The following is a 14,423-nucleotide window of genomic DNA, read 5'->3' on the forward strand; positions in this document are numbered from 1 at the left end:
CACTAAGAGAATTTACAAGCTTTGAATGGTCCGTGCATGCTTGTCTCATTTCTTTGGGACTTGGACAGAATCTGGAGATAATAAATACATTTAACGGTGTTTCAGCTCTGCATATTCCATCAGTCAGGTTTACTGCGTGATGCAGACAGAGTTTGGACAGAAGTTAATGGGCCAAACTCAGGCTCAGATACAGCCCAGGACGCGGCTGAGACCTGGGCTCTCAGACCATCACTCCTGTCTGGCAGGACCTGACACATCTCTGCACCTTTGCACCGCTGCAGGAGATTAAAGCAACATTTCTTTTGTACTACTCAGTAATCTTTATGCTTGGTGGTAAAGTTAATGTACAGGGTTGTCATTCGCCAACTCATTTCACAGGGGCTGCCAAAGAGCCCTCAGAGTACAGTGACTTTCTGTTGCCATCAGCCCATAGCAGATTTGAACCAGTGATCTAGAGGTAAAAGAATTATACACCCATTTATTTCTCTCTTTCAGAGAATACGCGGCATTAAAAGCAATCATTGAAGAGGGGATGTAATCGCTATCACTTTTAAATTAATCATTAAAAAGCATTCAGGATTCCTGATGTTCAGCCCTGTCATAGCTACTAGAGAGCACCTCCACCCGCTGAAGTCCCTAATTCTCAGGAACTGCAGTTCTCCTGAGGCTTGGTAAAGGCGAAACAGCAGAGAAACGTGTATCAGACAGCTCTGTTCTGGGGACCGTGTTTCTTTTAGTAAGTAATGGAGACAGGCTCACTGAGCCTGTTAGTTGCTCCACACGCACATCCATTGGGAAGGGGAATGAGTTTCTGGCTCACATACAGCCACCGGGTAACACAAAGGAAAGACTCTTTTAATCTTCTGCAGCAGCACAGCAGTGTCCAGAGCTGTCAGAAGCGGCGTCGGGAGTGATGCCCTTGTCCCTGACAGCCTTCTAATTGGGAAGTAGAGGGGGCCAGCAGAAAGCGGCTGTAAAAGATGTGTTTGTGCCAACATAGCTGACATACGGAGAGATCTGTTGAGGAGTGCAGAGGGAGAGCACAGCAACGCTGCAATGCTGGATGCTGTCCTAGCCTAACAGGGCTGATGTTTCGCAGCCAGGAGAGAATTTGATACTGCTGAGGTCACTAGGAGCTGGTGGAAAGACCCAGCTGAGAACAAGGAGTTTGCCTGCAGTCAGAGATGCTCAGGGTTAGGTGGCTGGTTGCTCTGAGAAAAACAACAACAAAAAAGCAATCCTTTTCCTGGCAGCAAGATTTGGCTCACACCAAAATTGCCACCAAAATTTCTGATACTGTGTGCTGCCCTCCTAGCATCTAGCAACCTGTAGCCATCACTATGGAGCATTGGCCACTGCTTCTCTTCTCTAGAATAGCTATAGATAGAACAAGAGGAAATGGCCTCAAGTTGCACCAGGGGAGGTTCAGGTTAGATATTAGGAAGAATTTCTACACAGAAAGGCTGATGAAGCATTGGAACGGGCTGCCCAGGGAGGTGATGGAGTCACCATCCCTGGCAGTGTTCAAGAAATGTGTAGATAAGGTGCTTAGGGACATGACTTAGCAGGCATGGTAGCGAGGAGCTTATGGTTGGACTCGACAGTCTTGAAGGTCTTTTCCAACCATAATGATTCTATGATTCTCCACAGTCACTTTGAAGCAGTGTCAGAGCTAGCAGAAACTTCCTGCTGGAATCCTGATCAGCATACGTAAGTACCTCAAGGGAGGCAGTGAGGAGGATGGTGCTGGCCTCTTTTCAGTGGTGGCCACGGACAGAACTAGAGGAAACGGCCATAAACTGAAACATCAAAAGTTCCACAGGAACTTGAGGAAAAATTTCTTAACAGTGAGGGTGACAGAGCCCTGGAACAGGCTGCCCAGAGAGGTTGTGGAGTCTCCTTCTCTGGAGATCTTCCAAACCCGCTTGGATGCAGCCCTGTGCCACGTGCTCTAGGTGTCCCTGCGTGTGCAGGGGGGTTGGACTAGATGATCTCTAGAGGTCCCTTCCAACCTTCAGCATTCTGTGATTCTATGATTCTGTGAATAAACAGGCATCTTTCTAGTACTACTGTCACCTCATTATGAAAAGGAGATGCCAGGTAGTTCCACTTTGGAACCTTGCTGGAGCTCATTTTTGTCAGGTTGCAGTTCTGGGTGGTTCGAGGCTAGCTGGTACGTACGCTGACGTGCCCTTGCATGCAACATTTACGGGTAAGCGCGCGGAGTGAGCTCTAGAGCTGAGTACACGGCATGGAGGAAGAGTGACCCCCAGGAGTCTCCCTTGGTCACACTCCACAACCTCCCCAAGGCAAAGATGTGGCACTAGGATAATTTTCACCCCAAAGATTATGCTATTTAAAAATGGGCCACCTGTGATAAATACTCCAACAAAGAGAGCAGTTTGATAGGGCTGCTGTAAGCAGGAGTATAGGGCAGAAAAAAACCCCAGCAATGCTGCAGCCCCTGCTCAGGCTTCATGTAAATACTGCTTGCTTGCAGGGTTGTGTGCATGGAGAGGGAGCTGGGCAGTTCATACCCGTCGCACTTTGAGGCAGCAAATAACTCGGTGAAGTGCAGTCTGTTTCGCTAACAGCTGCGGTAACTGGAAATTTACCCATCCAATTTTCTTCTCTACCCCAGCCACAACGGGAGATCACTCCAATTATTTTGCAGGCAGAATTAAGGCTGATGTTTACCATTATCTCCCCAGTAACCCTCTTCTCATGACTACATTATGCAACATAATTGCAAAGCTGCCTCAGCTCACTGGGATTGTTATTAAACCTACTCTGCTTTTTATTTTTATTTTTCCCAAGGTCAAGGTTAATAATTAGGTGGTCGGTATGTCTGTGACAGAGCCTTGTTAGGCAGGAAAACAAACAAACAAAAACTTTAAAGGATGTATCAGGCATTCCCAAGAGTTGATATTCCTCTTGAGTGTTAGTGTAGGTCTGTTGAAAGTGGACCAGCGAAACAGTGCGAATTAGCAAATGATAAACTTCTCCACTGCACTGGTCTGTGCACAAGGCTCCAAAACACTCGCAGAATGAAGGAGGTAGGCTGAATTTCTACAGGGAGCATGCAAAGTGAGGGATGAGAGGCCAAACACCAGCTTCTGGGGTGAAAGGCTGCAGCTGGCTCCTCTGCGGTGCAACCTTCGCTTGCGCTGGTGGAGCGACGGCGCACGGGGCTGCTCCTGCTCCGAGCAGCTTTCCCCAAAGACCCTCAGGACGGGCACCACAGCGTGCCCGAGCTGTGCACTCTGGGGAGCATCCAGCCTCCTGTGCGTGTGCGCTTACGCTTTGTGCCATGCCACATTTGGGATTCTCTCAGCTAATACGAAATAGTGTAAGCGACCAGTGCCAGCGGTCATCTGGAAAAGCTGCCTTTGTTTTGGAAACAACTTGGAAAGCAGCAAAGTCTGAAAGCACAAATCGTACAGCTGTGCATGTGTTTCTGTTTACGTATTTACAAATACATAGACACATACACAAATGTGTAATTATAGACACATTGTATACACAGACATCTAAACGTATAAATATGTATACACATACATATATCTACATATGTATACACACACATATACATCTTTTATATAAACATAAATAGGAGAGCCTTAACTACAGGGGTTCTCATTGGTGTATGACTATCTCTAAAATTTTGCCTGAGGGAGTTGTATTTCCAGTCACTGCTTATTTCCTAAAAGAAAAATATTTGGGGGTCAGGCTCCAAACCCATTTAGGTTAATAGGTGCCTTTCCTGTGACGTGTACGGGCTTTGGTGAGACATGTAATACTGAAATAAAAACTATCCATGGTGTGACTCACATGCATGAGTACAGTAGAGAGTCCTTAACAAAGAAAGCACAGAAAAGGTGCAAATGATTTGAGAGAATGATACCATAGAGCGGTAGCCTTATGAAAAAAAAATAAATAAAGGCAGTAATTGGATCCTGCTGTCGTGCAAGGCAGTGAGGGCTTGATGGGCGCAGGAGAAATCAATGAAAGAAGAGAGAGGAAATATGGAGGTGAAGAACCTTTCACATGTCTGCAGTGAAATACCTATCACTTCATCTGCCTGCACGTACTTTTCATCATCTGTGCTGTGATCTGCAGTAGAAGATTTTTCTCAGCTAAAGGAGACACTTTTTTTTTTCACCTGTGTTAGCTGTACAAGAAAATAAAGGAAAAAAAAAACCCAAAACTTAGAACTACTCAAATGTCTTTCTGCATCAGACTCATTATCTGAACGTCTGAACTTCACCATCCCGGGGCAAACCTCACTCTAAGTCTGTTTTTTATTGTTCTGTTTTTTTTTTTTTTTTTTTTTCTTCTCCTGTTTAAAGGAAAGGTTAACCCCCCAAAAAAGAGAAGTGCATCTTTAGTCAGGACTCTTCAAGTCCTTTAAATTGTGCTTTACGGAGAGTCTCCAGAGACATCAAGGTTAGTGCCTGTGGTCTTCCCTCAAGGAAAACTCCCTGTCCTTGCTATCACCACTTCCACTCCAGGGAAGTCAAGAAGGTGGCTAGTCGAGAAGCTCCTACAACACACAGGATAAATACCTAGTCTTGCAAATGAAAAAAACTCAGAACAAACAAAAAAAAACCTACAGCACCTTTGGAGAAAGCACATGTAACATAGCTTATTGGCTAAAAAAAAATGAAAAAGCAAAAAAAGTATTTTTCCTTATGTTATGTGTTGATTTTCACCCCTGTGATGCACCCTTGCTGCAACATGGCAGCAAAATGATTTGCTATCCATACAGCATTGGATCTCCGGTGACATCAGCAGCTATTTAATTGGCAGCTGATTTATATTTCTCCCCAAGTATTTTCTATTCTTCAGCAGAGAGCAGAGATGGACAAACAGAATTGCTAACGAGCCTTCCAACTTGTTTTGGAGTATCAAAATTGTGTTCCAAAAATGCAAAGGAAAAAACTTTATGTTTCCTTAGAATGTCAGCCCAAGGTCTCACACGCCAAAGCTCCGGGCCCGCTTGTGGTGGGAAAGAGGAAGAGTTCTTCCATTTTGCAAATAGGTAAACTGAGGAATCAAATGCAGCCGTGACTTTTCAAACACCGTAAAGTAGACCAGTGGGAGAACATGGCCAGGGCTATAGAGGGCTTTGTCCCTCTTTCACTCTTACCTCTCATATTAATCATTAGACTTTAGCCATGCTCTTGAATTTTCTACCCCAAAACACGTACTAAGAGGCAATCTAGGCCATTGTCACTAAGATTAAATTTTTGTGTCTTAAATCTTCATCAGCTGCATTTCAAGCAACAAACATTACTGATTACTGACAGCAGTGAAGTTAATTTTACTATTTTCAGACTTTTCTAAATGAGAGTGGCCTGGGATAGTTCAACATTATCCATCAGCTGCAGGGGAAATAAAAATAGTGTATCCTAATGATGAAATAAAGGTAGGAACAACCTGAGAGTGACTTACGATAGTGCAAGAGGGAATCTGGGGACCTCAAATGAGCAAAGTTCCAAAAACAACAGTGAAAATATTCACCAAGATCCAGAGGGGATGTTTCTTTGGAAACAGCCACATTTAGCTATTTGTGTCAATGATATCACTCCTAGAAACAATGCAGTTCTACACAAAATAGTCTATTGAGAAATATACAGAAAAATCCAGCCAATTTATTCACAGTGTTTTATTCCAAGAGCCGAATGCTAAATACAAATAATAATACAGGATTTTATCTTGGTAATGCTCCAAGAATTTGTCTGCAGTTTGATCTATATTAATAAAAGTTAACTGAAACCAACACTCATCCTTCAGTCTGTTAGTGAAAGCAAAAAGCTGTGCTAAGCTGCACTGGAAAACGTAGCCTCACAGCGAAAGGGACAATGGAAAAAAATCCCTCACTAAAAATAGTACTGGTCTTTTTATCCCTATGCAGGAAATGTAGGCACCACAAATACTAGCACTGAGGATTATTATTACAACTGTTCCCAAAAGATAGTCTATTATGTTTTGTAACTGCAAATTGCCTGTTTTTTTTTTTTTTTTTTCACTTTTCCTAGTTCTCTTCATATTACTTTACCTAGCATCTCTCCTTTATGGGAAAGAAAGAAAACAACGAATAACTTTGTAGCTGTCACTACATTGTGGTCATCTCTACACATCCTTTCAGAGCAGCGGAGAGGTGGCATCTATTGGAATCACAAGGGGCAGCCACTCAAGGAACTTGTTTTTCTTAAGGGAGATTCCTGGATCCGAAACCCTCAGTCAAGCTTTGCACCTGGCTGAAGGGATGACATTAAAACATGTAAAAATTGTCCTCCTCAGATTCTTTTCTTGCACCTTTACTTAAACCTTTCTGTGGTTTAGAGCTGGATCTTGCAAGGCAGCAAGCATCTCACCCTGTCCAAAGCATGTAAGCACCAACTCAACTTGGAGAAGATGGAATTCCTCATTAGCTTCAGCGAGGGCATCTGTCAGACCTGAGATAGCATGATCAAATGCAGGCATGTAGGTGTTGCAAAGTTTAAAAAATTACATTTTCCAATAATCACTGTCCACTTGATATTTGAAATCCTTGGGTTTAGGTTGTTTTTCTACGGTAGTAAATAGTTTCTTATGTGTCAATGCCTACGTGCCTATCCCTTACCAGAATTTTGAACCTGTTGGTCTCCTTTAGGTAGACAGTGACAGAAGTCTTAAAGATATTATTTTCCTGCAAATTTGGGGAAAATAAGTAGAAAGCATTTAGCCAGCCTGTGTACTGTGTGCACAACTGTGTTATCTGAAAACAGACATTACCTGGTACTACGAATGCACCATTAGCAATTATACCCCAACAGCCAGGGAAACTTTGTGTTTATGCCTTATTAAATCTCAAGACACAGAGCCAGGAGACGCCAGCCTCACAGAAGTGTCTTTCTTAAGTGTTTAAAGTTCTTACACATATTTTTAATCCCGCATTAAATTCAATTTCTGTTTTTTTAAACCTTCTTTAAAAAGTTTCCTGTAGTAAATAGTTCCCTGCCCTACAAGAGTTTAATTATTCTTTTTGCCTGAAAGGCTTACCTTTTACTTTTCTGATCCCAATACAAATATACATGAAATGAAATATTAATCTAATAATTCCTGCAAAACCTAACCAAGAAGATATAAGAATGACCGTCATACCATAATAGCTTAAATTACAGTTGAGATTTTTTTTAAAAGCATAAGAATCTCCTTTGGTTATACATTATATTTTTTTATTTATCTTATTTTTTAAAGAATAAGATTCCTTTGTGAAGAATAACATTTTTAAAAGACTAAGAAATAAGTGTTCTAGTGTCCACTGATGGCTCTAAAAATTGTGAGAGCTTGGTTCAAAGACCCTTGAAATTAGTCCTTCTACTGACATTACCAATCTTTGAATCAGACTCATTAAAGTATTTCAATTATTATATCCCTAGCTGAAAAAAAAAATCTAGACATAAAAATAGACATCAAATGTATTTCTGATCTGGGAAGGAATATAGAAGTTAAAGATTTCTACTGCTGTTCACTAGTGCTTTGTTACAGATCTTTCCCCCTGTATCTAAAGGAATTAAGAGGGCAGGCAGTCGGTCTCAGCCAATATTCTGCCTCCAGCCACGGCCAGTATCTAATGCCACAGAGAATGGAAGAAAAAAAAAATGCTCAAATTGCTGTAACAGTTTTCGCTACAGCACCGTAAATCGGCCCTTTCCGGGATGTACCGTGCTCGTGGAGAGGAGGGGGGAGGAAGGCTAGAAAGGGGCATAGGGATGCTCAGCCGAGACGTTCCCATCTTTAGCTGCTCTGTGATTAATTACAGATCAATACTTGGTACTCCGGAGCTTTTACAGCTCATTACCATCAAACGGCACCAAGACGCAGATTTGCCATAGGACTTACACGAGCGAGGCGGGGACACCCGTGCCTCGGCGTAGACACCCATAAATGTTGGCTACCGCGCGAGGAAGGGGGCGAGCAGCGCGGGAGGCCGCTGTGCGGGTAGGTGGGAGAAGCCCTCGCCTCTCGCCCGGCTCTTTATGCGCGGCGCGCGCAGGACGCGCGCGTGGGGGCATCCGCATCCCCAGGAGCGGCGCCGGGAGCGGACACGGGGACGGAGGCCCCGCTGCGTTGGGTACCGTAGGAAGCCGATAAAGATGCACGGAGGCACTTGCGCTCCTTGAGCCCCGCGGGCCCCCGGCAGCGCTGCGCGGGGGCGAGGACGGGCCCTGCGCCTTTAAGGAGGGCGCCGCGGTGCCTTTAAGCGTGATTTCCTTCCATTGTATTTGAGCCGCGATCAGGAAAAAGGAAGCGAGAAGCGGAGCGAGGAGCTGCGGCGATGCCGGGCGCCGCTGCCCGCGCAGCCCCGCGCCGCTGAGCGCCCGCGCTGCCACCATGGGAGGTGAGCGCGCGGCGGCGGGGGCGCGCGCGGGGGCGCGCGCGGGGGCGGCCCCGGCCCACGGCTCTTGTGTCTCTGTGTGCCGTTGCAGGAGGAAATCCCGTGAATGTCCTCGCGGGGCGGAGGGGCAGCGCGGCCGCGGAGCGGGCTGCGCGCGCGGACGGGCCCTGCGCGGCCGGCACCTCCCAGCACCGGCACGTCGCGAAGGAGCCGCCGCTGCCCATGTCAGCGGCCATCGAGAGGAAGAGCCTCGACCCCGCCGAGTAAGTGGCCTCTCTTCCCCGCTCCGCCTGCCCGGGGCTGCTCATCCCTCCTGGCGCCGCAGCGCCCGGCCCGGGGGGTCCCAAGGGGCGGCCCCAGCCCCGGCCCCGTGTGGAGCGGGCGCCGGTTGCGGGAGCTCCCGACCCCGGGGAATTCCCGCCGGGAGCGACCTCCCGGCGCGGGAGGCGCCTCGGGCAGGTGGAGGAGACGCCGCTTTCCCGAGCGGAGCTGCTCCCCGTGCAGACTCCCTGGCTGCCCCACGGCTGCTCTGCCTGCTCGCTGATCGCAGCGAAGGGCCAGGGCTGCTCTCTGGCGGGTGCCCCGCTTCCACACATCTGTGCTCTGCGGCTCTCCAGAGCTCCTGGGAAGCGCTGCGGTGGGGCAGGTGGGAAGGCTGGTTCCTGCTGGGAAGCACGTAGAGCATCAGAATTTTCCTCCCTGCTTTTCACCTGCACGGCGGGTGGACCAGTTCTTGCACCGTGACCCTGTTTTCCAGTCAGGATTCGGCTGCCATCCCCTCCGTCCAGAGCCAGCGCGGGCAGTCACCAACACTGCCTGTGCAAGCGGTGTCTTAGCTCGGAGTTACACCACAGGGTCACTTCAGTGCTTTGCATCTGTGTAACTGCACTTATACTTGTCCAGTATTGTGACAAGAAAGGAGATAAAAATTGCAAAATCCCCATTTTCAGATAAGGCTTGAAACATTACTCTCAGGAAACTTTAGTTATTTGTGATTTGGTTCACCCAGGGGCCTTCTCTTGAAGCCCCAGGTGAGCACATGGGCTGTTTCTTATGTGGATTAAGTCAAGCCATGCCGTGTCATTTTTGATGTTTTGCATTTGTTACTTTATTTATTTATTTATTTTTTAGTTCCATGCTGTGTTTAAGAAATTATCATCTAACTTCCTATGTGTATGGCATCCAGGCTTAAACTACAAAGTTTTAGCAGTATTTATTTATTTACCTACTGGATGTTCTAGTCACTAAGTGTTGGCTTAGAAATCTTTGAACATCAAAAATCTAATGCTGAAAACAGCAATTCTGTTCTGCGTAAACAGCCTGCTCCAGGCTGCAGGGCATTTGGAGAACTGGCTCATGATTCCTGAAGCATCTCCAAGAGGAAATCTTTTGGGGTACATCTGAAGCTTCCAGAAAAGGATAATAACGCCCGTTCCGGTGTAGCTGCATGTCCTAGCGGAGGGCTCTTCGAGCTCGTCCGAGTGGAGGCCATGCATCAGGAAAGGAGGCCTGTGGTGCAAAAGCCAAAACTTTGAATGAGGAGAGTCTCCCTGCAAGCAGAGCACCCCACGGTTTTAGTGCAGAAAGCTGGCAGGAGTGGGAGGCTGTAACAAAACTTGTAGGGCACAGCAGTTCAAACTCCGGAGAGTAAAAAAGGGCTATGATCAAATGCCATCTCCAGGGGTGCGTGGCCCGATGCCCTCCCATGGGTGCAGGCTGGCGCAGCGTGGCGCGGCGGGGCCACGTCTGCCCGGCGCTGAGCTGCTCGGTCAAGATCCAGCAAAGCAGATGAGCATAAATGGGCAAACAAACGACTGCCCTGTTGCTAGCCACAGGTTTAAAATTAAGCGAGTGCTTAAAGAATTGATCTAATAGTCTTTTTATTGACTTCCCTGAGGTTTGGATGAGGCCCTTGGTGGCAGTGCCAGGTCGCTGCAAACCCTGCAGAACTGAGCTCAACTGCCTTTCTTTCAATTTTTGCTGATTTGGCAGGAGCTATAAAATTGCACAAAGAGGTAAGGAAGAGAACTCCTTAAGAAATATATATATATTGCTTTAGCCCCTGGTATTTTCAGAACCGTCCTAGACCTCATAGCTTTCTTAAAATGGAAAAAGTATCATTCATTCATAGCTGGTGCAATATCACGGGAAAGCTGCGCACCTCTTTTTGCACAGAGATGAGCAAATACCAGTTAACTGTTTGACATCACCAGAGTTTTGTTGGCATAGAACCACGATGAGACCCATCTCTTGGGGTTCCTGTCTGCATTCATGTCTGCCTTCAGCAGAAGGGTGTAAAGAAGCCCTGCAGTAAGATCAGGTAAAATTAAACAGTAAAACTTAAAATCAGTTGAGCAGCAGTCTCATCTGTTGCGTGTATTCACTGAGTGAAGTTCTGCTCCCCCTCATGTTAGAAAGGCATAAATCATTCCCATTGCTGAGAGAAAAAAATGAGGACTCCAACTTGGCCAACCTTTCATTTTGTTCTTCCTTCTCCTCCTTCTCGATTGCCCGGTTTCAATGAACATTGGCCTTCTCCAACGCTCCTTTCATTCTCTCAGGGAGCCAGTGGACGAGGTGCTCCAAATTCCGCCTTCGCTGCTGACATGTGGCGGCTGCCAGCAGAACATCGGGGACCGGTATTTCCTGAAGGCCATCGATCAGTACTGGCACGAGGACTGCCTCAGCTGCGACCTGTGCGGCTGCAGGCTCGGAGAAGTGGGCAGGCGCCTGTACTACAAGCTGGGCAGGAAGCTCTGCAGAAGGGACTATCTCAGGTATGCAGCTTCCCCAGGTCACGTGTGCTACTGCCCTTGCTCTTCTTCCTCGCGTTTCGGGTTTGCTCATTGATGGAATGAATGTAGAGGCAGGGAGGAAAGACCCATGAGGGATTCAATTTATTACCTCCTGAGTGTAAGGGCCGACAGCAGGCCCAGTTGTAACACAATAGCATTTGCTAAGTGATGCTGGTCCAGCTGATAGCTCCAAGCGAACTGTGCTGTCCCAGCACTTTTCTTAGGAGGGAACTGGGAAAGGGTGATGGATTTCAGTGAGAATGATTCTTCCCTCCGAGCTGACAGTAAGCCAGTTCCCTTGCATGGTTTTAAGTGGTTCTGTGCTTCTGTGTATATAAAATCAGGTGCCAAGGACAGCTACTGATGAAAGATCATTTAGCTGTCTCACTTAAGAACATGGAATTCAAGGCAAAGGAATTCAATTCGTTTTGTCAGTAATACCACCCAAGTAAGAAGTCCTTGCTCACAGCAATCAGCGGGGCTGCTGTGCTCATGTGGTTTCTGAAGGAACTGCCTTTCAGATGTGGACCGACCTGTGCCCCTGTGGGCATCACGGGTAAAATTCCCTAGAGCAGTTCCAGCAGAAAGACAGCACGTGCTGCGTGTTTACTGCAAAGGAACCGCTCGGCACGGGAAAGCTTGATCCTGCCAGCTTGGGCCCTGTAGGTTTTTGTCGTTCTTAAGACTGGACCTGAATAGACAGGAACTTACACGTTTTGCCAAATCAGATCCTACAGATTCACTCGTTAAGGAGAGAGATGTTAATGAAAAATAATTTTATCTGATTTGGCAAAACGTGTAAGTAGAAAAATTATATTAAGATTTATACATTTCCCAACAAATTGGATCTTTATATTCTTGATTACAATTAAATGTATTGATCTCTGCTGCACTGGCTGTATGCTGTTCCTTCCCAGGATCCCTTATAACAGTAAGTATGTGGAACAGAATAACTTGGTATCTCATGTTTTTTCAGCTACTTTATTGATGTCTACTTTATCTGCCAGTAAAAACTAAAACAAAAACTCAAATGAATTCTTAATTATTGTCTTCCAAAGCCATTCCAATGGAAATTTTGCCAAGCAGAAATTGAAAAACTGAGTTCTGCTTATAAGACAAATATAAACACTCTGCATACACTACATTCTGTCCGTGAACTTTCCAAATTCTTTTAATCTTGAAATGGAAGCAATAAATCATATGGGGATACAATTAATATATTTTCCTGAAGTGAAATTGAATGTTTTTATTTACTGAGTAATGTGACGTGCAGTATCTTCTGTTACTAAGAAAATTTGCAGCTTTGTGTAACCTTTTATTACTTTCAGCACAAGTGAACACTGACCTCTCCTGGTAGACAAAAGAAATCAAGCGTTTTCCCCTTAAGTAGATGACAATTTAGATGTTATTCTTCCTCCCTCTCAGAAGGCGATATGAAGCAAATGCAGTATACGTAAGAAAATTGTAGGAGGTGGAAAAGTGATTTCCAGAATTATGGAAACTTAGAAGTCAACCTTAATATGGATATACTTTGAACATGTAATATTTCATTTCTCCCCCTACACACACCTTTTTTTTTTCTTATAAGAAGAAAGCAATATGTTCATATTATTTATTAATGATTGGTCTTATAAACTCTGCACTCAGCAGACTGCATGAAAGGTGGCCATCTGTGCTGTCACCATGTGTAGCTGGGCATGTGAGACTGTGCCATCGTGTGTGGTAGCGCAGGCTGTGAGAGGGCTAAGCAGAGCATTCATTAGCAGCTCCTTTTAATAGCAAACACAATAATAATGATCTCAGCAAGGTTTCTTTATGTGAAATGAAAGAGCAATCCAGATCATAAAATTATTTGGGCTAACGTGGGTGTCTAGAGGGTCTTAGTATGTATCCTTCTGAAACAGAGCAGGAGTGATTTCAGTATATAAAAATGTTTGAGTGTGAAAGATTCTCGAAAACAGAGGCAACAAAAACATTGTGGGACATTAAATCACAGCATTTCTTAGCTTACTGTAGGATAGCAACAGCTGAAGACAGGCAAAATTTACCAATTGAAATGTAATTTCCATTGATTGTATAAGTAGAAGCAAGTATTGGCATGGCATAAATATACAGTGTGATTCAGAGAACCTTTACTCTACTGAAGCTGCTCAGCACTTTCAGGATAAGACCGTTGATCACAAAAATCAGTTGTATTGAAAATAGGTGAGGACCTTGAACTTGCTACTTCAGGTTTAGGTGGCACAAAGTTTAGAGCTCTGCTCGGCAGCTTTCCATGTGACCTCTGTACCTTGTCAATACTGTGACTAATGGAACAAGATGCTGATGTTGTGTCCTTTTTTTAATTACTTTTTCCCCATCTCTCTGGCAATAGAAATCCGCTTACTGCTTTGTTGTTGTTGTTGTTTTAGGCTCTTTGGCCAAGATGGCCTCTGTGCCTCCTGTGACAAGCGAATCCGAGCTTATGAGATGACCATGCGAGTGAAGGACAAAGTTTATCACCTGGAATGCTTCAAATGCGCTGCCTGCCAGAAGCATTTCTGCGTTGGGGACAGATATCTCCTCATCAACTCAGACATAGTATGTGAACAGGACATCTATGAGTGGACTAAGATAAATGGGATGATATAGCAAAGAACATGCCTCATAGCCTCTAAAAGACATCTCACGGGTGACACAGATGCGTAGCTGCAGCGAGGAGATGATAAGCACTTGAGCCATGCGCTTTGTTTTACCACAGAGTAGGCCCTTTTCAGGCAGCACTACGTAGAACTTAAACTACATTTAAGTGAAGAAAGAAGACTGAAGCAATAGTAGATACACTGACTTCTGTTTTTTTTTAAAAAAAGGCATATTGACAATAACTGACATCAGCCCTGTAGGCAAAATTTGAGGAACAAACACAACGTGACAATGAATTCTCAAAATACGGTAGTGACTGGTGTAAAGAAATGTTATAACCTTGTCACCTGCCGACTAGGACTGTACAACTGATTTTTCATCTCTTTTTTTAGTTACCCAATTTAGACAATAGCTCCTAATGTAGACATGAAGAGGGAAACCAGGGGAAAAAAAAAGGCCAGTCATTGATGTGATTATTCTACAAGACCTTACACTTTGGATAGGAGACAAAGCAGGAGGAGGGTAGGGATTATTTTTGCATGGATTTTTTTTTTCCTGTGAGAATGAACAGTGCATCTTCTAGTCTCAAACTGTTCTTTAAAAATATCCTGCTGAATAGT

General features: G+C 45.2%; 1 protein-coding gene across 1 annotated transcript; it reads left to right on the plus strand.

Annotated features, from left to right (window-relative positions):
* Positions 1 to 8,471: 8,471 nt before the first annotated feature.
* Positions 8,472 to 14,016, plus strand: LMO2 (LIM domain only 2). Its single transcript, XM_088525725.1, has 3 exons — positions 8,472 to 8,649; positions 10,948 to 11,163; positions 13,593 to 14,016. The coding sequence occupies exons 1-3, from the start codon at positions 8,609 to 8,611 to the stop codon at positions 13,810 to 13,812; spliced, it is 477 nt and encodes a 158-aa protein (XP_088381851.1). The 5' UTR covers positions 8,472 to 8,608; the 3' UTR covers positions 13,813 to 14,016.
* Positions 14,017 to 14,423: the final 407 nt, after the last annotated feature.

Source organism: Tinamus guttatus, unplaced genomic scaffold, assembly GCF_059628265.1.
Source record: "Tinamus guttatus ecotype Peru unplaced genomic scaffold, ASM5962826v1 Tinamus_guttatus_pri_ptg000240l, whole genome shotgun sequence".
NCBI classification, from domain to species: Eukaryota; Metazoa; Chordata; class Aves; order Tinamiformes; family Tinamidae; genus Tinamus; species Tinamus guttatus.

Coding starts and splice junctions, on each gene's coding strand:
- LMO2 (XM_088525725.1), top strand. CDS start 8,609: ATGTCAGCGGCCATCGAGAGGAAGAGCCTCGACCCCGCCGA. Junction 8,650..10,947: donor AAGAGCCTCGACCCCGCCGA/GTAAGTGGCCTC, acceptor TCATTCTCTCAG/GGAGCCAGTGGACGAGGTGC. Junction 11,164..13,592: donor TGCAGAAGGGACTATCTCAG/GTATGCAGCTTC, acceptor TTGTTGTTTTAG/GCTCTTTGGCCAAGATGGCC.